The following is a 24,714-nucleotide window of genomic DNA, read 5'->3' as shown; positions in this document are numbered from 1 at the left end:
CCCAAGAAAAGAAAGTCATCTCCAGAAGAAGGAAGCCTCTTCTATAATCTATAGTTCACAGATGGCGCCACCGTAGAGAAGCAAAAGAAGGGTAAAAATTGGAGAAGCGAGAAGTGTGGCCACTGGTTCGCAAGAAAGCGATCTTATACAAAGAAATCTAAACAGAAAAAAACTTGCCAACGAGTTTCCATGTGCTCGACCGGCTGCCCCACCTACAGCGCCGGGAACGTTAGCGATGATTCCCGCGCAGTGCCTTTCTCGAGAGCTGGCCATACCCTCCTCTCCCAATAGGGAGAGAGCAAAGGTAAAGTTGAAATGGGAGTGGGAGGGATCCTCGGGAAGCGCGGACTCGGGAACGCCGGAGCACAGACAGCTTCGCCGCGCCGAAAGCGGCACGTTGCCTGGCGCGCAGTCGTAGCTCACGCTCCGTTCTCCGCTCCATTCGTGCCACGCGGGTGCCACGCTCTGACGCTAGCCCGGCTGACTTGCCGACATTAGATCCTTGTTGCTGTTCACTCAACGCGTGGGAGATACGTGCAGTGGGAAGTGTTGCACGAGTTACAGCTTCGCGCTCGCTTCGGGCACTACGCAGCAAAAACTGGTTCATCCAGCATGGCGTGACGTTGTATTGATGGCGTCAAAAGTTTGGGGAAGTGTGTTCCTAAACTCTTCCACGTTCGTTGTGTCGTTTGTCATGGTAGTAATCCTCGACGGCTAGACGTAGCGTATTCGTTCGTGATTAGGGAATTCCTCGTGGTCAATCTGCTGAAGACGGCTACGCTGCTCTTTGTAGCTGGAAGAAGACAGGACTTTGTTCGGTATGATTGAGTGTCATATCTTGTATATATGTGCATGATATACGTCACTTGCGTGGGGCGGTTAATTTCAATCATTTGCCTTCCCTTAGGTGTCCTAAATCGGTTCACAAGAGTCGCATGTAAACAATGTGCGGTGATAACACAAAAGTTGCCGAAAACAAATCGCGGTCTTGACTACACGGTCAGTCGTTTTACCTCGCTCAATGGACTCTCGCGTACCTGCCATCATTCGCGATGGTGAGCAGAGGCTCACTCAAGAGACAAACTTCTTTCGGGTGCTCTTGCGAATGACGACGTTCCGGTGGCCAATGAGATGTCGGCGACGGATTTTCAGCGGTGACCGAAAGATGAGAGGCTTTCTTGTTCTTGCGACGTGCATCAGCTGGTTTCCCCACTTGGGTGAGTTGCTTTGAATTCAGTTATTGGAAAATTTGGTTGCTTGCTGGGCTTCTCGTGCAACTCGTGCATCAAACGCGAAAAAGCAGAATGGATAACACAGAGAGTGCGCAAAGAGCACTCTCTTCTAACTCGTTATTCCGCTGTTTATTTAGCCTTAACACTCGTTTAAGGAGCACAAAAATATAACGAAGGGTAACGATGGCCAGCTTAAAATACATGGTGGTAACTGTGCCTGTATGTCTGCACGCCATCTTACTAAGCCTTGTGATAAGCTTGGGATAAAGATAAGTGGAATTGTTCATCACCAAAAAGGCTGGTGTGTCGAGGGAGTAATCGAGGCGGTAATCGTTCTCGGTGCGGGAGAAGGATGTGTAAGAATGCAATCGTTTGCATTGACCAAAGATGTGTTCAGGTTTTCATGAATTTAGTTATTGGGGCTCTGTTGATATCCCTCTGTGCCTTTTATGCTGAATGATACTATTCTACCTTTGCCTTTGTTTCACTTCCACACCAGCTGGTGCTTCTCACGTTCCAGGTATTGCCAGCGGAATAAACAACTGAAACTCTGCGCTCTTTACATTGTCACTGTCGACGACCTCTCTACTTTTTCGCGCTGCTACATGAGCTGTGTATTGGAATGCGATATAACAACTTCCTGGTGTTTAACGAGTTTCACAAAACCTTGTGTATAGTTCGTAAACATCTTTCGGATGCACAGGTCTTACTACTCGTAAATGCTGACGTCTACTAAACTTTTAGCTTCATTGACTACGTGGCGGACGTACCGGTTGCTTGCGTCTCCATGTGTTAAAAGTTACAATCCAAGAACATAATTTGACCTAGAACGCGCAAGATTAAGCGGTAAAAGAATCTCGTCAATCGCTGGCCACTAAAGAGAGCAAACAAAGAGAACTATATGTGAACTTGAGTTTGTTAAAGTGTTTTTCAAGGACTTAGTAATTGCGGTGCATTTCTCTAAGAAGTTTCTATCGGTACTTTATGTTCTATTCGGTGTCAAAGCATGCGTTTCAAGCTGGAAGCGTTTGTTTGAGCACGATGCACACACGCATTACTTCACGTTGAACTTCTATTTAGAGGTCACAATGTGCCCGACGATTGCGCACAAAAGCTCAAAATTAGTTATCTAAGTCGATAAAGTTGTCTTTGTGCTCGATATACGCCCATAATTACAAACTCAAAGGTGCAATGCGTAACTATAGTTGGATCTTTGTGGCGCGAACACTGTAAAACGAACCTGAAAATAGGCTATTACTTGGAGAGGTAAACGTGTACAATGCTATGATGTGAGAGCGGTGAGTTATGACACGATAGAAAATTGTACAATACGAGTGAATATATACATAGACATCATTCTCTGTAGAAATGATTCCTTCGCACTGAGTGATTTCTAAACAGTTATCATGTTTGTATAGATTGCGCAAGAAGTGCGTATACGTGCAACAGAGTGGCGAAGAAAAAAAAAGAACAGTGGCTGTATGCATTTCATCTTTCAATTCCTTTGTTAAAAGCTTTGTTTTATTTTAGTCATCGCGCACCGTCACATGCGCAAAGCTCGGCGTGTTACGTCAGGTGGCAGATAATTCCTGATATCCCTTGCGCTCTAACACGCCAAGAGCAGTAAGACACAACCGTCATTTTTTATTTACTTATTTTGTGCAAAAGCCAGAAATACAGGTCCCCTTAAGCGGTCTTCTCAACTGTTGCATCAATATGTTGCAGCCAAGGTATATCGTATAGAATCAACGGTAAAAGCAATAGCATTCAACATTTCAGCACTGTTCGAATGTTTGTGACTCAGTTGTTTGGTAACAACTTTATTGCTAGTAAAGCGAGAATATAATTCTATTGGGAAAAGTAAAGTAATTATTTCTTGTAAATTGGAAAAAAAAGAACGCCACGGTAGTCTAAAGGTTATGGTGCTCAAAAGCTGACCCACAGGTCACAGGATTGAGTCCCGGCCACATTTTTGATGAAGGCGGGAATCACTGAGTTGATGTAGTTAGATTTCGGCGCACGTTGAAGAAACCCACGTGAACGAGATTTCCGGAGCCCTTCACTATCACGTCTTTCATAATAATATGGTGGTTTTAGGACGTTGTACCCCAACAGTTCTTAATATATATAAAGACTCAGATGAGCCGTGAGTGCCCCTTTATAAACAAAATTACCGTGTTTGCTTTTTAACCAAATTTATTCACCCTCGATTTTCACATGAATTTCAATATGTTGCGCAAATAAAACCAAAATTTGTCACAGCTATTTTTCGCTATTGTAGACTACAAGAAAAGTTTCCAATGCTCGCAAAAAATGTTCACAGAATCTTTGAGCGACTTTACAACTTTCATGCCTAAAGAGGTGACACTTGGAGACGCTTTACATATGCACACGCGTATATATATATATATATATATATATATATATATATATATATATATATATATATATATATATATATATATATATATATATATATATATGTGTGTGTGTAACCTTCAAGGGAACGGAACGCCACTGATAATGTTATGAAGAATTTCTAGTTTCCATAGCAATTCTTATTTTTATTCATCATGGTATCATTTCTTCATCAAAAATAAAATTATTTTTACGAGTGCGTAACCAGACAGAGAAAAAAAACAGCAGCCTAGAGAGAGAGAGAGATAGAGAGAGATAGAGAGACAGAGAATAAAATGAGGGAAAGGCAGGGGGGTTGGCCAACTGTTGGAGCATCCGGATTGCTACCCTGCACTAAGAGAAATTGGAATAGGGAAAAAAGATGAGAAATAAATCGAAGAGCGAAATACACGTGCGACACAGAAAATAAAAATGGCAGCATATCCACGGAGTGAATGAAAAAGAGTGGGGCTAAGCATCCGCCCGTTCATTCGTTCTTGCTTCTGTCCGTCCATGCGTCCGTCTGTGTGACCGCTCATGCGCCCATTCGCCCGTCCGTGCGTACGACTGTTCGTGCGTCCACATGTCCATCCGTGCGTCCGTCCCTGCGTTCGTCCATGCATCGACCCCTGCGTTCGTCCATGCGTCCAACCGTTCGTGCAGCCATCCACGAGTCCGTCAATGCATCTGTGTGTCCGTTCGTCTATTTAGTCAATACTCCAAGTACCACCATCTCGCATCTTTTCATCATTTATTCCTTGGAATGTCCGCCATCCAGCGGACATTCCAAGGACTAAACGAGAGTTGGCACACGCACACTTTCTTACGGCTTGCGCTTCGTGTCTACTTCCCACCTTTAACCACCTCGAGTTCATGGTATATACTAGTTCACTGTATTCATGGCACTGCGGCCCAACGCTCGCTAAACCTTTCTAAAACCAAGGAGGTTATGCCCAGCGAGTATAACGTAGCAAACCTTTCTTGTAAGATAGTGCTCATTGTACATGTCAGTGGCTGCTAAGCGGGAATGAGAGACAGGAGAATTCGGCTTTTAGTTAACGCGCACGCTGCGAATTTTTTATTGTTCAAAAACGCACAGAAGAAATCTCTCACTGGCACCACCATGGAGCTCGAAAGGTAAGACTGGTTACACACTACGACTACTACTACGACTACAAGGAACGAACGGGTGCCGCTATAAGGAGCTTCGCCCCTAAAAAAATAGAGCATGGGTGCTATAGCCTGATCAATAGGCCACTACCACACGGAATGTTCAATAAGGCCTCCACTGATTTTCTGTGCGAAGACAGATCATGTCTGCTTTCAAGCACTGACTGTTCTGACTAGGGTCTCTCGTCCAGGTGAGCAAACGCAGCAGTTAGCTTTACACGCTGTAACAAGGGCAGTGACAGAGAACGTGCTCTATCGTTTCATCGCTGCCGCAATTGTAGCAACACTGTCTTCCACGCCGATTAGAAAGGCAAAATCTTTGGTGATATCGACACCAAGCCGCAGCCGGCAAAGCACCGTTGTCTCTAGTCGAGAGAGTCCGGACGGAGGCCAAAATCGACGAGACGGGTCCAGCCTATGCAGTTGCATGTACCGTAAGCTCTCAGTGTTCCACAGAGATTTTACTTCTGCATTAGCATTTTTTTATTTTCATTGCAGCATCAGTCCTTGAAAATGGAATGGATTCTTCTTTAACATCTTCGAGTTCTGATCAAGCAGCTGCATCGGCATGTTCGTTGCCAAATATGCCACAGTGACTTGGAAGCCACTGAAACATAATTTTATGTCCTTCATCGAAGAGATGATGAAGCAGCTCTCAAATTACCAGTATTAGTTGTTCACGAGGTCTCCGGTGTAAGGCGAACACCAAACACTGTAGTGCCGCTTTGGAGTCCGTGAACACACCCCATTTCTTGGCTTTTTGGTGTTTAATGACTTTAGCTGCGCTACGTAGAGCAGCTAGTTCTGCAGCTGTCGATGTCGTCTGATAGAATAACCGAATCTTCGTCGTTGTCGCTGTTGCAAGAAAGATCTCCGATCCTGCAGACCTATCCACTTTAGTTGAAGCGTTAGTATATATAGATAATTATGCTCACGGTACTTCTCATGCAACAAGAGAAGAGAAAGTTGCTTCAGCGCTGGAGACGAAAGCCGAGCTTTTCACCGTATGCCTGGATCCGCAAGTTGAACCCGTGGATGAGTCATAGACCATGGGGGAGCTGCAATTCTGGATAGAGTTGTATATCCCGTGGGTATGCGTGTACAATATCCTAGCAAAACGAGGCACGAGGTCGGTTTTCTGGCAGTGAGGCTAGATGATGGACAGGGGCGCAAGTAAGCAGCCTACAATAGCAGAGTGGTCAGGTGGCTGGTACGCATTCATGTTGAAAGACTGTGTGTGCAAACAGGGACATGATGACGGTCAAGAGCCCACAAACGCCGAACAAGGACAACAGCCGGAAAGTACATGCCACATGGAGGGTTGCAATGCCTGTCAACTCTAAACAACAAAGCGTTAGAAAAATAGTACTGTGTGAAGAAAATGAGAGATATGAAGAGAAGAACGGCACCGAAAGGGAAATAAATGACACAGGCACGCTTTGTCACCAAGCATCTCAAGTAGGTTCAAAGCCACCTTGATACACTGCCTTGTGTCGGGCTGGATAGAACTGCAGCGTTGTGTTTCGTAACGCCTTGACCTGGTCACATTGATACATTATCATGACGGTGAATCTTTGCTTCATATCGTTTGCTGTCCGGCTAATTGGTGCAGAGCTAAAGATGAATTGTTTGTTCGAATGTTTAGGGAGAGGCAAAGAAGAGATGTAAGATACGGAAAAGCGCATGTGCGTTTTTGAATGTTGTGTGTGTCTCCTTCTCCCTTTTTTAACATTGGTGGCTATATTTCAAGCATTCAAGTACGGGTGACATTACTTTTCTTATTGGCGAAAGTTACTACAAAGAGAGGGGTCTCATTTAAGGAACTAAATTGGAAACTAGTATATTTTATCTATACGTTGATGTAATACGTTCACACACAAGGACACCGCTATGAGGAAGCGAAAATTTCATCTCTTCATGAACGTTCGTAGTGAATCTTCCAAAGTGACAGTCTGTAAGTTGTACAATGCATAGCATTGAGCCAATGGGCCTGAATTCATTCTGTGGGTGCGAGAATGCAACACTGCCTACCGCGTTTTTGTTCTCGTAGTTTTTGAAGTGCAATAGTGGCTGATCGAACAGTTAAAAAGACAATAAAAAGCAGCAAAATATTTTTTCGCGTAGTAATAAGGGGCTTTCACTCCGAAAAACACCACTCTTAGCCTGAGATGACGCTGGGTAAGCGAGGAAAGGAGCAAAAAGAAAATGCGGCTGGAGACGCCACCTTGAGATTTCTTCATCAAACATCGTGACGTCAAAGATTTTGAATGCGTCTACTGGATCCGATACGTCGTTCCCAATCGGTAAAAATGACATGTATTGCCATATGTGGATGCCATAGACATGACTTATGGCGTTTAGGAAAATTTCAGTGAGCCTACGTCGCAAGAATAGGTCAAATACATTTCGTAATTCTTTACCTCACTCATGAAGATATCGGTGAGAAATTCGAATATTAAACTTTCACTTTCATTTTCTCAGCTAATAATGAACTTACAAAAGTGAAACTCGTGACATTATAGTTCTCATGTAGAGTAAATATACATTGTTTATCAATCTAAACCAAATAATTGTATCCATTAGTATCCTTTTCAAGGTAAAGGTTGGTGCCCACAACCATATATAGAGTGCGTGCTTGCCACACAGACATGGACCAGTCAGGCATTGTCGATAAGATATTCAATTAGCAAGAACATAGGCTACACATTTAGTAATTACGGATGCAGTCAACAATACTTTAAACAACACCGATCGATTATAATCAATAACACCAGTAAACCGGAAAAAATGCCGTGTGCGACCGGGCTGGCTTCTGTTAGCACCACCACCGAATATTAGGTATTGTGCGAACGAAGGTAAAAAAAAAATGCATGTACTCGACCTTCGGCATGGCTTTTTAATAACAGCAGAATCTGTTGATCGCTTCGCACATTGGAAGATGCGACGTTATTCGACGCTGACGTAAGTCAGTGACGTCAAAGCAGACACAATTCACCTACCTCTATAGAGCCTAAAATGCCGTATAACGCCTTTTCTGAACGCTGTTTTTCCACTAATTCTTTTTTTTTTCGAAGTGGTGTATTGTTAAGCGTCAGCTTAGTTTCGACACTCAGCTATAAGTTTTAGCGTCGTGTAACAAAAATCAGTGGTTGGTTGCGCCACGCGAGAATCAGAAATGAAATCGGGTAGTGTTAGAGTTTTATGTACGATTCCCAGCTCTTATCATTCCTTCTCAAAAAGTCCTTACTTCGCCGCGCGAAGAGCGCGTAGAGGATGTGGAAGAGGAAAGCAATGAGGGCAATTTATGGAGAGCGCCCACCGGTGCCGACAATCTCGTCTAGATGTCGGTGGATGATCTGTCCTTTATTGCCTCGTTACAATGTTCCACCGCGTCACAATAAATAAGAAAAAGCAAGTAATGAACGCCCCTATGTGCGGAAATGACTGCGGTGGTGCAGACATCGATTTACAGCGAGCGGTTGCAAAATGGCCAGCACCACTTGTCGAGGTTTATTGAAATCTCCGTCGGTGAATGAAAAGCGTGGATGAGGCGATAGCAAGAGAAGGAAAAAAAAGACAAGTAAACTGAAAGTTTACTGACCCGATTTCACCGAGGGTAGCTCAAGGCCCGTCTTTACACGCACGAGCTCGGTGCGCTTGAAAACCCCAAAAAATTGAAATTCGCTTCACGCGCCCTTTTCATGAGACTTCTACGAGCAGTGAACCCTCGTTGTGGACTTTCACCAAAAAATGTTTTCGCTGGTCGCCGTTGCGTAAATAAAACAAAATAAAAAAATGAAATACCGTCTGGGGGCCTTTTCTACGGCATTTTAAATATCAGACTTATTCAGTGGTTCTGAATACATTTTTTCTTTCTTCTTCTGTTTTTGTGTGTGTTTTCAAGAACAGCGTGAAGAGGAGTACATGAGCGGCACCCATACAAAGGCGTTGATTGATTGATTGATTGATTTGTGTGGTTTAACGTCCCAAAACCACCATATGATTATGAGAGACGCTGTAGTGGAGGGCTCCGGAAATTTTGACCACCTGGGGTTCTTTAACGTGCACCCAAATCTGAGTACACGGGCCTACAACATTTCCGCCTCCATCGGAAATGCAGCCGCCAAAGCCGGGATTTGATCCCGCGACCTGCGGGTCAGCAGCCGAGTACCTTAGCCACTAGACCACCGTGGCGAAGCACAAAGGCGTCAGTTCTTCTTTTAGATTCGAATAAAATAAAAACAAAGAAAGATAAGTGGCTATCGTTGAAGTGTTTCGCTTTGTGCGTTTGTAGGTACGGTTTTTGATGGGCTGGTTTTACCGATGAAACTGACGGCTGACGCATGCACGTCTACCAATTTCCTCCACTAAGTGTCTTTTTGTTTTCACCGTCACATGACAACAACGCATTGGCATTGAAAATGCGAGTCTCCATAGCACTTTATGCTATGTCTAGTATTATAATACGAAAGAAAGATAAGTATACGTGAAAAATTATACGCGTTTGGATTCAGGCCCAGGAAAAAATGCTGCGATTCAAGGCGGGACTAATTATCTTGAATGTGCACCCGAATAAAAGATATTTTCTTTAACGTTGTGTCAAAGTTAACGCGACTGAAGGATGAACAGATATCTGCGCTCATGTGCATGTTAATTCATGCACTGCAATGTTGATACTAAAGCGCACTCGACAGTAAGAAACTGCCGGAGAAGCACAATAAAACATTACATAAAAAGCACAACATAACTGTACGTCACGTTACGCAGTTGTACTTATTAGTCTAAGCACGCACAAGACGTCTGACCCGTGCACGACTATTGTTAGGTGTCGGAGTCCATTGCAGTAGCAAAGAGCATGAAACGGCAAGACTACATACTGAAATCAAAATATTATTCATAATTTTCTGGAGTGTCATCGCGTGAACTGACACATAGAGAGAAGTTAGCGTATAGTCTATTCAATAACCCTGAAAAACTGAAACAACGAAAGTTTTACATGTCACAGTGAGTATAAAACTTCGTTGTTTTTTTCGGCACTGCGTAGGCATTGTAAATAACGCAGGTACAGTTTCTGACGCACGCCTGCTGCGTCTCTCTATCCGACCGTGGTTCTTGCACAGCCGCTACAAAGATAATCGTCAGCAGGCCGAAGCCTCAACCTGCCGCTGTTCGTTCCTGTTTCTACCGGTAGAAACAGCTCATACCCCTTTTTCTCAGAACAAACCGTAGACGCGACGTTAGTAAACTTAGCAAATTTGCTGAATTTATTTATATATTAAGGAACGATGGTGCCTAGATATTCTTCTTATGCAAAGTTAAACAGCACGAAAGACCAGGTCTCAAGAAAACATGTTTTCTCTTTCTTAGGAGTGTGTGTGTGTGTGGGGGGGGGGGGGGAATCGCACATTCAACGTACTAGAATGAACCACAGACACCATTCGCAGACTAAGAACAGTTTATTTCAGGAAGTTCCTTCCTACATATTTATGCACATAGGTGGCATCGTAAATACGGGAGGCAAAATGAACGAACAGCTTACCGGAAAGGCGCAGACAAATAACTCACTTTCATGACAGGCATTGCTTTAAAAAAAAAAAGACTAGCGTATGAGACATTGACAATTTGTTGGCACGTGCCTGCGTCCTCATATAAAATTGCGTAATTATGAGGACAGAATCCTTAGATCTAAGCCTCATACAACGCGAAAGCTGGCTGCTGGCGTCGACGGCCGTTGGTATTCCGTAGCGTTAAAGACGAAGGACGCAAAAAAATCATCACAAGATGACGTCACCACATAACGTCACAACATTGTCACGTGACATAACTTACCACGATGACGTCACACATCACATCGTAGCTTGGTCAAACATGGAGAGATCACGGAGGCATAGAAAAACAGCGTGAGGTAGCTCCGACCTTGGAGGTGACGCAAAAACGCGTTGGATGCAGAGAGCTTTCGATGGTTGGCGGCGCTGCATCTTACTTAGTTCGGCTGACAGAAAAAAGGTATGACTTTGGCCATCGAGAAGTCTCAAGTGGATGCCTGTTAGTTTTCTTACGGGAATAATAAAACGCATCCAGTCCGCGCTGGAACGTGAAAAGCCTAATTATACCGAGATGTAAAGCCAACTGGCCCTTATAGCATGTTTTATGGTAATAAAACACCCGCAAACACAAGACACGCCCAATATGTGTTCCCTTGTCTACTTGGCTTCGTCGCAGAAACTCGCAGAAATAAAAACCCTCATTAACCAAAAAGTCTGCTTCTTCTATTTGTTTTTAAACATCCGCGGCGGCACCAAGCATTTGTTATGTTTTTTACAGTACCATACAGAGCCCTCGAGGGGCACTGTGTAAAGGGGGCGGTACAGATAATATTTTAGAAAAATTTATATACATATATATCTACACATACATAGGCAAATATTGAATATAATAGGAAATGCAGTTCAACTTATGAACATGTAAGAAAAATACATACTAGAAAAGTGAGTCACGGTATGTGAAGGTGAAATACAAAAAATATTATGACAGTAACTACAACCTAGCAATAGTGCAAAAACATCGGCAACAGTCCTATAGGCACAGATGATTACGAAGATGCGATAGAGCAGTTTTTGGTGCATAAGTATTTTTTAAGAGTATGATAGAACTTTGTGTGGCCTTGTTCTGACGCAAGATCATCTGGCAAATCATTCCACAAACGAATATCTCGTGGAAGAGCCGACTGATTGAAAGCGTTAGTATTGCCGTACATGCGTGATAAGCTAAAGATGTTATGTAGTCTGCTCGAAGTTTGATGTGCTAGATTAAGGTGAACAGATGGCATCATGCTGGTGTGGATGAGTTCGTGAAATAGTGATAAGAGTGAGATGTTGCGACATATTTTCAGTGGTTCGAGTGCAAGGCTATGTTTAATCTGTATTACGCTGGACGGGTAGCAGTGATTGCGCGCTATAAATCTACTAGCTCTGTTCTGTATACTTTCTAACTTATCTATGAGGTATTGTTAATATGGTGACCAAATTGAGCATGCAAACTCCAGTTGAGGACGGATTAGAGCAAGATAAGCCAGATTGCGTACATCGGAGGGAGCACTGTATAGATTTCGGAGCAGAAAACCTAATGATCTTGATGTGTTGGCACAGATAGAAGTGATATGTGTGGACCACGAAAGTGTAAAAGTTAAGTTTATGCCTAGGTATTTGTAATGATCAGTGCGTTCTACAATGCTACTATCAATTATGTATTGGCTATTAAAGTTGTCACATTTGCGACTAAAGGTGATTAGTTTGCATTTGGAAACATTAAATGTCATCTGCCATGTTTTGCACCACTCATTAATATGCTTGAGCTCTTTTTGAAGAGTTAGTTAATCGCTATTGTTGCGAATGGGACGATAGATAATGCTGTCATCGGCAAATATACGCATACATGAGGATAAGTTGTCAGGCAGGTAATTAATGTAGATGAGGAAAAGTAAGGGACCAGGAACACTGCCCTGTGGTACACCAGAGGAAACGTAACAAAGTGATGAAGAGTGATTGTTGGCGATGGTACATTGTTGGCGGTTAGTTATAAAGTTTCTGAGCCATGTTAGCGCGAGTGAATCAAGCTTTAGTGATGACAGTTTTAATGCCTTTGCGAAATGAAGAAATAAACAATCTGTCTGTAGATTACTGTTCATGTTAGAATGTAGGTCGGTGGTGAACTTAAAGAGTTGAGTCTCGCAAGAATGACCCTTTCGGAAACCGTTCTGGTTAGAGAAAACGGAATTGTTAGATTCTAGATGCGCATAAATGTTAGAAGCTATGATATGCTAAAGCATCTTGCAACATATGCACGTCAAAGAAATGGGGCGATAATTTCCAGGTGAACTTTTAGTACCACTTTTATGGACTGGCACTACCTTCGCTATCTTCCAGTCAGAAGGACACATTCCTGTAGTGAGCGACTGCTGAAAAAATGTGAAACAGGATAGTGTTAGGCACATAAACAGTGTTCTTTAATATTTTTGAATTGATATCAAAATCTGAAGATGATGACATCTTCAGATTTTTGTCTCTGTATATCTTATGTCCCTGTATATCTTATGATGTTGCTTCCATCGCTGCGAGGAGACGCCAGGTGAGCGAAAAGCCAGTAAGAAGGTTTCATCTTCGTCCCCAAGAGTGAGATATCGCGAACCAAGCGATAGAGGCTTGGACGCCATCCCAAAACCTCAGATGTGTGTCCAAGCAGAGACACAGGGAGGCTGCATGCATACTTAATGCAACGCCCTCGCCATCTTTCTACGCCGACACCACACCGGTGTACCAAACTGTCATTTGCTTCTTTACTTTCACTCGTCTTTTCTTTTTTGTCTGCGTTTCACGTTTTCCCCTATTCCCCTGCACTAGCCAGTGCGGTCGATACCCTACTAGGTCCGCTCTAGCACGCCTCCATATCCCATATCTTTTTTTCGTGGTCACGTATCTCGTTTTTTGAAAGTTGAGAGTAAAGCCTGAAAAAAAAAATGAAAGAGACGGACAGTGGTTTTGTTCGTGGTCATATAGCCATCCCCTTGATGTCCAAGCGAGTGTCTCGGTGTGCGAAATTGACCACAAGGGCAGGTGTGAAACTTATGAGTGTATGTAATCCGGCCTTATTCTCGCTATAAAATTTGCACTTACATACGCACAGATGTGCGAAGCGAACGCGATAAGGGCAGGTGTCGTCTCCAAGGAAAGGTGGTACAATCAACGAAGGAGAATCTGCGCTATAGCTTCCCTCGAATCGCGAGGAAATAGGCTCGTCTTGAATTTTTTAAGTACTTGTAATTCTTCGAAGATGAAACGTTCCTGATGACTCGAGTAAACGTGAGATTTTGAAAGTCGCATTTGTACCAAGGCGCTGGACCCACTATTATTTTTTTATTAATTTTTTTGTAGAAGAAACTGATATGAAATAAAAATTACTGAACTAACAGAGCGAGCAAATTAAAGCACAGAGAATGATTCGTGCGTCGATATTTTCTTTTATGATGGGAAGAAGCACGCCCTAAATGAATTACAAACTTCATCTCGCCGCGCCGTCATTCCTTCACGTTCATTCGCTAGTTCCACGGCAGAGGCAACGGGGAGGTGGCAATGTTTTGAACACACTCCGAGCCACCTTTTATTTTGTCTCGCTGGAATCCTTGATTCAAGCACAATCAATTTCGACGAACAATTTAGGTGTCACTCCGGAAGCGAGAAAATTTATTCTACAGAAAGAAAAACCGTTGATTTCGCTACATGGGTATCTGCGTATAAACTACACGTTCGCAAGCACGCGGCAATATGAGTGGAATGCCGTAGTTCACTCTCACCGAGGAATTTTACAAATAAAACTCAAGACTTAAATGCATGCAGGGAAAGCAAACGCTTTAATGAGCATTCCTGCGTGCTGAACGTGGTGCCGTTATACAACAACAGATGCCTTGCCACTGCAAGCTTTCAATTTTACAAACAGTGAGAGCATCCCGTCGTGTTGCAAGTGCAAGAAAGAGCTCGCGGAGTACGAGCTTGTTGTGCGATGGCAATAATGAACGCGACGCTATTACGTGCACTCCCCGTATTGTTCACAGAAGTGTGTACCATGCTGCAAATCAAGAGCATAGGGACGGCAGTGGATTTAGTTTGCACTGCTCTAGCCGTGCATTCTAAATAACCAGGCATCTCCTCCCCCTTCCCCACGTTTCATTATTATTTTATTGCTGTATGCATTTGGTCTGAAATGTTCCTGCTCCTGCTTTTCCTGGACGCGCTACCAGAAGCGTTTCGTTAAAATTTATGCGCACTGCGTACGTGGAAGTCGCTTGCTTTGGCTGTGTTTCATAACACTTTCGATTCACGCATAAAAGGCGCCTTCGGAATAGGTGCAGAATGAGGTATATAGTCTCAGCAGTGATTACGTGGCAAATCCGGAAAATAGGAAAATATATTTTGTTACAGAAAAATTGACTTCTTTGGACGTGCTCTTACCCTGTGAAGTTGTACACTATACAGTATATTGTTCGCCGGTACTCTCAGCATGCACATCTGAAAAAAAAAGTGCAGTTTACGACTTTGAGTTGCACGAATAGACCGACAGAGCGAACATGTGTGGTAAATATCTCGCTTGCCTGTTCAAATTGCGGATGAATTTCTGGCAAAGAGCCCATTGGTTCGTTTCAATGTCAAAAGGTTCAAATAGATGACGGGTGTAAAGGCTGTGCTCAAAACACCACCGACAGTTGCTACAGACAGGACCACCTTCGTATTCCTTCCGCTAGCCAGGAGTTATCGCGCAGTAGATCGTCACAAACGATTACCAACTCGCACAGCGCTCTATTCTCACAAAAAAAAAATAGCAGCCGAGTAAATTTATTTTAATTTTTTAAAAACATTTCTGAAGGAAAATGTTCTGGCCCGTGTGCTCAGATTTGGGCGCACGTTAAAGAACCCCAGGTGGTCGAAATTTCCGGAGCCCTCCCCTATGGCATCTTTCATAATCATATGGTGATTTTGGGAGGTTAAACCCCACATATCAATCAATCAATATCAAACATCTCAGAAAGATAATTCAGATAAAAGAATTGGGCTAGTTGCTATAGTGAGCAGTTTGTATTTTTCGTGTCTTTTTTACTGCCTGCATTTTCCCCTTTCTAATGTTGGTAAGGAAACTCTGTACAATATCCTTAAACTTTGCTTCATTTTCTTTTAAACTTTGCTTCATTTTCTTTCTTTCCTTCTTCCTTTCTTTGTTTCTTTCTTGCTTTCTTTGTTTCTTTCTTTTTTTATATATTTTTTATTTTTTATTTCTTCTTTTTCTTTTTCTCTTTCTTTCCTAATTTTTATTTACATTGACCTAAAAGATGTATTTTTAGTAATGTCATTCTCTGTATTTTGCGTGAGAGATGTCAGTAAACCTATTAGGCATGGTACAAATCAAAGTGATGCCGAAGTCGTTCTCCGTCAAACACCGTAAGTAATCATCGCCAAAACCAAGTGGTTTTCAGACATTGTCTTGCACGTATTTGGGCTCATAGTAGTTACAGATATAAAACGAACGGAACACCCTTTCATATCACTTAAACGTGTACAATCTGAGGATTGGACGATGCACTTACTTTGAAGATCTTACTCTAAGCTCAGCAAGAGATGATGCTCCTCGCGGACATGGCCGTTGAAAATATTGTCGCTAGGTGAAAATAACGGAGCACAGGACGACGGTGCGACCAGAAAAACGATGTCTGTATTAACAGAACAAAAGAGCAGCTACTTCGACTTCTTCTTTCTCAGAGGAATCGTGGGTGCTGTCCACGCTCATCACTTCGTCGTCCTCTGTCTTCTTGCCCGGCCTTTAGCCGTGACATTAGCCTCCCATTCAAGAAAGCATCGTCCCGATGCTTTATAATCAAAGCGGTTTGTACTCGTTGGAAACGCATGAGTTCATTCGGCGAAATAAGGCTTCATGCGTACCACGTGCACAACTTCTGGAGCATACCTTCGACGCCTTGAAGAGTGCGCAGTATCAGGAACAACCTCATAATTAATGTCACTGAGACGTCGCAGAACTTTAGAGGGACCGAAGTACCGTCTTAACAGTTTTTCTGAGAGGCCACGGCGCCGAATAGGTGTCCATATCCAAACTTTCTCTCCTGGCTCGTAGGAGACTGGTCGGTGACGAAGGTTGTACCGTCTTGAATCGTAGTCCTGCTGGCGACTAATACGTAGGCGTACAAGTTGTCGGGCTTCTTCGGCCAGCTGAGTGATATAATTAGCATCCGTTTCAGCGTCTTCGCACTCGTGCGGCAGCATAGAATCCAGCATAGTGGTGACTTCACGACCATGAAGAAGGCGAAATGGCGTTGTTCTTGTTGTTTCTTGACAAGCCGTGTTATAGGCGAATGGGACATACGGCAAGATCTGATCCCAGTTTTTATGCTCCACATCGACGTACATGCAGAGCATATCCGCTAGTGTCTTGTTGAGACGTTCCGTAAGACCATTCGCTTGCGGATGATACGCCGTTGTTCGCCGGTGGGATGTGCCACTAAGTCTTAAAACTATCTGTAATAGTTCGGCTGCGAATGCAGTTCCCCTGTCAGTTATTACCACTGATGGAGCACCATGCCTCAGCACCACATTCTCTACAAAAAATCGTGCTGCTTCACTTGCCTTGCCCCTCTCCAAAGCCTTGGTTTCGGCGTAACGAGTGAGGTAGTCGGTGGCTACTATAATCCATCTGCAACCTGCTGATGAGGTTGGAAATGGGCCCAAAAGATCCATTCCGACTTGAGCGAATGGAGTAACAGGCACGTCAATAGGATGGAGGAGGCCTGCTGGTTTGACGGGTGGAACTTTTCTGCGCTGGCAATCAAGGCACGTCCGAACATAGTGTTGAACGATTGTCGTCAGTCGTGGCCAGTAGTATTTCTGCCTCACTCTGCACAACGTACGCGTGTAACCCAGGTGGCCGGATGTTGGTTCATCGTGGCATGCCTGTAATACTTCGCTCCTTAGAGATGTTGGGATGACGAGTAAGTAGTCGTTTCCGTGTGGCGTGAAGTTCATCTTATACAGGACGTCGTTGCGCAAGCAAAATGACGAAAGCCCTCTCGCAAACAGTCTAGGTACAGCTGAAGTGCGACCCTCTAAAAAACGTATTATGGGTTCTAGTTCGGGGTCGTCTCGTTGCAGCTGTGCGACAGTTGCCGTGTTTACAACTCCGACAAAGGCTGTATCGTCATCTTCTGCCGTCGCAGGTTCGTATGGCGCACGAGAAAGGCAATCAGCGTCTGAATGTCGCTTCCCTGATCTGTAGACCACCGTCATGTCAAATTCTTGAAGCTTCAGGCTCCAGCGCGCCAACCGTCCTAAAGGGTCTCTTAAATTCGTCAGCCAGCAGAGGGAGTGATGGTCCCTGACAACATTAAAAGGACGACCATACAGGTATGGGCGGAATTTTATAACCGCCCACACCACCGCAAGGCACTCTTTTTCCGTAGTGGAATAATTTTCTTCCGCACGTGAAAGAGTTCTGCTCGCGTAAGCAATTACTCGTTCGGCGCCATCCTGCCACTGCACGAGTACAGCTCCTAAGCCGACATTGCTAGCGTCGATGTGCACTGTTGTCGGTGCGTCATCATCAAAGTGTGCGAGGACTGGTGGCTTCTGAAGGCGTTGCCGCAGCTCGTCGAATGATTTTTGCTGCTCTTCATTCCATACGAATGCGACGTCTTCTCTGGTAAGGCGAGTCAACGGCGAGGCAATGCGCGAGAAGTTCTCAATGAAGCGTCGGTAGTAAGCACACAGTCCTAAAAACCGTCTGACGGCCTTTTTGTCAGTTAGCGCTGGAAAATTTGAATAACGTCGTCTTCAAGCATCTGTCGCACCTGCTTTTCGATAGCTTCACGTTCTCGCGGAGCTACCCGGTAGGGGTTTTGCCTGATGGGTCTGGTCATGTCGTCCGTTATAATTCGATGTTTCGTCAGCGGCGTTTGACGGACCCTGGAAATCGAAGAGAAACAATCTTCAAACTTGTTAATAAGCTGCACGATACTTTGCTTCTGCGCCGGCAGCAAACTTGGGCCAATATCAACAGATAGAGGTGCAGGGGTGAGATCAGTTGAATTATCTTTTTCAAGAGTTAGGCAGTCTGTCATCTCGGCGAGCTCTTCCACGTATGTGACTGCCATGCCCCTCGTTAGATGTCGGCGTTCAGAGCTGACGTTCGCAATAAGGACGTGCGTGTGTCCGCATTTTATGCTTACGACGCCTCTTGCGATAGATAAACCATGGCTGAATAGCAGTGTTGGAATTTGCTCGGCGATGTTTTCAGAATCGCTTGACGTGTCACATGTCACAGCCACGAGTGAACTCGACCGCGGTGGGATGGTCACGTCGTCTTCGAAGACACGCAAAGGCTGACGTCGCTGGTCTGTACAGGGCACATCCGAAACTTGATCTGGGGCCGTCCAAAACGTAACCGATCTCTCAGGAATGTTGATAATGGCACCGTATTCACGCAAGAAGTCCATGCCCAAGATTAGGTCTTTGCAGCACTCCGGTAAAATTACGAAAGTAGCGACGAAATCTGAACTGCCGATATTAATTCGAGCTGTACATTTGCCTGTCGGCGTCACCAATTGACCCCCTGCGGTTCTAATGTTTGGTCCCGTCCATATTGTTCTTACTTTCTTTAGGCAGTCGACGAGTTTACGGCTGATAATAGAGAAGTCCGCACCAGTATCTACCAGTGCTGTTATTGGGCGTCCGTCTATACAAATGTCTAGATTGGCGCTTACGATTTCCGTTGATGTCGGTGACGTCGTATCGTCCTTGGTATCGTGCGTCGTACGATCCGTGGTACCATTCGTCATATCACGTCGTAGAGAAGATGTTGGGGATGTGTTAGCATCTCGACGGGCGGCAACCTTCCCCCCAAAGGTCGCAGCTGTTAGTTTCCCCGACGAGGGCTTGGAGATCTGCCCCGGACCACCTCGGAGTACCTGCGCTGCGGCGGCGAGTTCGGTGCAGGTGAAGGAGAGCGGGGTCGACGATACGGCACTTCGGGTTGCTGTGCTCGCGGGCCTGCACTGCTGTCACGGCGGTTATCGAAATAGGCACGAGGGGAGCTTTGTAGAAAGTTATGATGTCTACGGTCACGGTACGGGCAATGGCGGAAAATATGGCCGGCTTCTCCGCAATGAAAGCAAAGTGGTCGACGGTCGACGGTGCGCCACAAGTCCGTCTTACGGATGAATGGTCGACTGGTGGGCATACCTGGCGACCAAGATGCAGATGTCGGCGGAGTGTACATTGGCGCCGTTTGCATAGGCACGTTGGACTGTGGATACGGCTGCGGCGGATTGGGAGCTGGGGCCCACGGCTCGTTGTAAGGCCCTTGGCTCACGTCACGATAAGCCAGTGGTGACGAGTTGTAGGACACTGGTGTGTGTCGACGGACAGCTGATGCGTAGCTCACAGACCACTGGTCTGAGGGCGATTCGGGCAACGAAAAGGCCTGGCGGAGTTCTTGCCGCACAACTTCTGCAACGCAAGCCATAATATTTTCTTGCGGAGTCACAAGGAGGTTTCGGATCTCCTCCCGAACGACCTCACGAATGAGTTCGCGCAGAGAACACTCACTACCGGCACTCAAAGCAGAGAGATTGGGAGATGTTTTGATTGGTTGGTCATGGTATCGGCGCCGTTGCTGCAGTGCTCGCTCGATTGTTGTAGCCTCTTTGACAAATTCGGCTACGCTTGTTGGTGGGTTGCGTAGGAGACCGGCAAACAGCTCTTCCTTGACGCCCCTCATCAGATGTCGGAGTTTTTTACCTTCAGGCATTCCGGGGTCGGCCCGCTGAAATAGGCGGGCCATGTCTTCCGCAAACATGGCGACGCTCTCGTTTGGTTTCTGTATGCGTGCCTTGATGAGCTGCAAAGCAGAATCACAGCGGTCGGTGTTTGTGAATGTCCCGAGAATTTGCTGCCGAAATTCTTCCCACGAAGACAGCGTTGACTCGCGGTTCTCGTACCATGTACGAGCGCTGTCTGCCAAAGCAAAGTAGACGCGCGATAGCTTTTGTTCAGTTGGCCAACGGTTGGCTTAGGCGACTCGCTAATACTGGGTTAACCAGTCCTCGACGTCTTCATAAACTTCACCGTGGAAGGTCTCAGGAATTAGAGGCTGATCAACAGTAAGGTGTGAAGGCCCTCCGGTAGCCATTTCTCCCGGTACGGTGTGTTGCTGGAGAAGTTCGAGCGGGATCACCTCGGGATTAAGGCCTCGCTGTCGGCGAGTGTAGCGGTGGACAGGAGTATCCACTGCAGGAACAGATTGCGGTGGTGGACTCGATGTGCTAGGGCGCGGAGGTGTCCCAAGCATCAGTTGGAGAAGTTCAGCACCTCCACCAATGTCGCTAGGTGCAAATAACGGAGTACAGGACGACGGTGCGACCAGAAAAACGAGGTCTGTATTAACAGAACAAAAGAGCAGCTACTTCGACTTCTTCTTTCTCAGAGGAATCGTGGGTGCTGTCCACGCTCATCACTTCGTCGTCATCTGTCTTCTTGCCCGGCCTTTAGCCGTGACAATATGAAAATAAAAGTACGCCAAGATGCAGAGGCCACGAGGGGCGTACAGTCAGAAACCAAGAGAGAGAAAGGCGAAAGAAAGGCAACGAGGTTAACCAAACCGGAAGCTGAAATAACCACATATGATTACAACATCCGAATACATTGAGCTCCACTCTCAGCCATCATTGTCACACACAGGAAGAATTCACATAGATGCTCAATCATATCACAGTTACACGCTCCCGTGACTTCAAGCTGTTTTCGCGTGATTCACACAGTTGGTGTATTCGAAGAGACACATGTTCGGGTCGCTACCTTCGAGTCGAAAATTTGAGCATCCTGGCAAATTTTGCCAAAAATTCTGACAACACTGCTCAGACAAAGGTCACATTTACACAGGCTCAATAAAGATTTAGTTATTCATATATGTAGTACTTATATAGGCACTCAAGAAGTAGCTTCTTATGGCTGTAAAGAGAAAAAAACATGCTCACATGACTCTCTTACACAGGTAATTGGCAATCGTGTCGAAGCTTTGCTGGCAAAGCATGCATTTAATCCTAAAAAACCAAAGAATGAGCATGTAGTGCGACAGATTACCCCACCGCGCTGTGCACTTACCGCAGGCTAGAAAGAAAGAAAATACGATAACGCCCACCGCTTTAAAATTTATATTACCTCATTTACCCTTTCAAAAACGTTATTGGCCGCTCCCTGCAGATGATATAAACTACAATGGAAGTCCCCAATTGGGTGGTTTAAATTTCTTCATATATTTATCGGGACCTTAACAGCGGAACCTATGCAAACTCTGTCAGTAGTTCTCAGTTCGCCTTCTGTAGCGCGTCAAATGCTTGAAAAAAAAGAAACATTTATTTTACAGACAGGAAAACAGGATAGGACCATTCTAGGCTTAATATAATGCATGCTTTAAAGAGCTGTTGAAATTTTTCGAAGCACGAGGCTGAATTTTCGTCTCGAAAACAGTCTTTGCGCGAACAAATCGTAGCGTTCCTTATGCTTAGGCTGATCGACCAGACTTATTATGGGAGCTACATAAATAAAAGGCAGAGAAAATATTGTTGGCAGTAAGCCCTCTGTTATTACCAGAAAGTGATTTGTGTTGTCTACCAGTCTTGCAAAAAGATGCTTGCTGCATGGTCTTAAATATTTCGCGTAACTTGTTTTTGATTTAATTAATGAGCTTGCACTTATTGGGAGATTAAAAATGTGTTTTCTCCTCTTGGTGCACCATTTATTTGTCTCAGTCGTTTTACTTGCCTTTTTTTCTGACGTCATTTACAGTCAATATGAATCAAAAAATGGAACAGACTGCGTCTTAGAATTTTTTTCAGAAAATAATAGCGTACCTTTCCAGTCAGGCGGGTTAATAATTAGACATTTAGCTGATGTATAGTTTTTTTAGAGACTCATCAGCAAGTGCAGGATACTGAAGGCGAGATATGGATGTGAAAATGAGGGAGTACGGAGTCAAATTAAGGCGAAAAGCTCTGACTGTCATTGAAATATAAAAATGCTCAGAACGGCTTCATGTGTAAGCAAAAACATAGGCTGTACTATATCTTCGACTTCCGCTCAAATCACAACCTTCTATTGCATGCGACTGGTTGTGTACTTAACTGCGGCAATGTCTGTGTTATCCTTACTCAATAAATAGAAAACATTTGTAAGTGAACTAATGTCACGTTGACGGTTTCCTTCTAATATTCTATCCGTTCATTCATTCGTCTATCTATCTATCTATCTATCTATCTATCTATCTATCTATCTATCTATCTATCTATCTATCTATCTATCTATCTATCTATCTATCTATCTATCTATCTATCTATCCTGAAGCCTACGTGTAGGTGCTCACGTGATAGGCTTCTTGACTTGGGGAAGACGAAAATTAGTACGGGAGGGTAACAGGGTTTCACAAATATGTCTGGCTGGCCATGACACGAATAACGTAAGAATATCATCGTGTACGTCGTCATACCCTTTCCCCGAGAGACACAAGTGGCACACACCTGTGAAACCATGAACCACGGTATGCGGGTATAGGGGTAGGCGCTACATGAGGTTGAGAGTTTATATCTTCCTTTAACGGCCAGAACAGACAGGCTGACGAATGCGACCTGACGAATGCGAAGAATAAGTACCATGGTTTTAGAACGAATCATGCTGAAAAAAAGAGAGAGAGCGAGAGCGAGATGATTTATTTGAAGGCAAGCATTCTGGGTGGCAATAAAGTATACACTACCACAGGGCCACCTAAGGTATTGAAAGTGGCATGGGAAAGAGACCCTGTGCAGGCATAATGTTGGCAAAACGTCAATTGTGTAAGGTGTGCTGGCTATCTAATTCTATGAACGTTACACACGTACTGATACGATACAGGCGTCAATTGTACTTACTTGCTATTGGCTCTTGGTATACGTCGGTGGTGTAGCCAGGAGGGGCACACCGGGCCCAAGCCCCCGCCCCCATCTTCCCCACCCCAAAATTAGCTTAGTCCCGGCATATAGGCACAAAATGATGGTCGACCATCTCTGCCTGCCCGGCCTTCACAATAGATCAAGGACGATAACGTCCCCCTCTCCCCAAGAAGAAAAAAACCCTCTGATCTACAGCACTATCCACAAGTAAACAAGCCTCACAAGCGCAATCGCTACCTATCAGCTTACCGCTTCTGGTGACGGTAATACCCATGGGGCTGTAGGCATTGTTCCGTAACTGTAAACAATTGGCGAGTTAAAACACATATGACTGTTCATCATATCTGCGTACAGCTGTACGGATCTGTGGCGTTATTCTGTAAGGTTTCTCTGCGTAAAACGTTACACCAGTCACCTTCTCTTCGGAGGCCTCGCATATCATTCATTCCCATGGTACGTGGCATCACATATTTTGCGATCTTGCCGGAATCTCAGATAATGTTTTAAGGCTGTGCTTTGCAGGTGCCATAAACACAAAGACGGTCCTATTGCTCTCTGTATATATTTTCACGCATTCTTTTTGAAGAATATTAGAATGAGCAAAATCTCCAAAGAAGCTAACATTAATCGCATTTAACTTCGGCAAAACGCTGAACCTCAAGCATCTTGACTGTCCCTGTTGTCTGACATCTTGCGTCTAATGGCAGGAACTCGAGCACTAGAACTTATCTAGTATAAATAACCTGTGAGCTTACGCGTCACACATACTCCCCGCCATTTCACGCAAGACATTATTGCTGCCTTTTCTTTAATCTAGTACATACTGCAGACCACATTGTGGTCCTTGCAAGACGTACATACATAATCATACACTCAGCTAAATATATACAAATACAAAACAAAAAACAAAAAATTTATACACATACATACATATATATGCATATTCAAAAGAATGTAACAAAACTATAAATCAATGTTCATAAAAAATATACAGAAACGTACATGTCAAGCAGATCGTCACAGGTTCGAAGGTGCCGACAGAGGATTCCATTCTGAAATGGTCCGTGGAAAGAAGGCAAATTGTAGGTGTCTGTTCCGGCATAGATGGGTGCTGGTGCGTCAAGGCGATGGTGTCGTGCTTCCCTTGTGGAAAGAGGACTTGCGTGAAGTGAAGGGTTGAGGTTGAACTTGTGGTTAATTAGTTTATGTAAAAATTCAAGGCGGCAATTCTCTCTTCTCAGTTGAAGAGAAGGAATTCCATTAGCCAACATTAGCTATGATGTCGAGTCTGAACGTTTGTATTTATTAAAAATAAGACTGACCGCTTCTCTTTGTATTTTCTCGAGTTTGTTTATATTGAGTTTACTATACGGATCCCATCCAACG

The 24,714-nt window shown here is 44.5% G+C and overlaps 1 protein-coding gene across 1 annotated transcript in view; it reads left to right on the top strand.

Moving 5' to 3' along the window:
• Positions 1 to 547: 547 nt before the first annotated feature.
• The window catches only part of LOC119183352 (cell adhesion molecule Dscam1-like), a 184,746-nt gene continuing 160,579 nt past the window's right edge, over positions 548 to 24,714 (top strand). The window contains exon 1 of the mRNA XM_075877327.1: positions 548 to 1,217. Within this exon, the coding sequence (XP_075733442.1) occupies positions 1,022 to 1,217 (196 nt within the window). The 5' untranslated portion in view covers positions 548 to 1,021. The remainder of the gene's footprint in view (positions 1,218 to 24,714) is intronic.

The sequence above is a fragment of the Rhipicephalus microplus genome, chromosome 2 (genome assembly GCF_043290135.1).
Source record: "Rhipicephalus microplus isolate Deutch F79 chromosome 2, USDA_Rmic, whole genome shotgun sequence".
Classification (NCBI taxonomy): domain Eukaryota; kingdom Metazoa; phylum Arthropoda; class Arachnida; order Ixodida; family Ixodidae; genus Rhipicephalus; species Rhipicephalus microplus.
The sequence above is the reverse complement of the archived record's forward strand: the minus strand, read 5'-3'. Positions and strand labels throughout refer to the sequence as shown.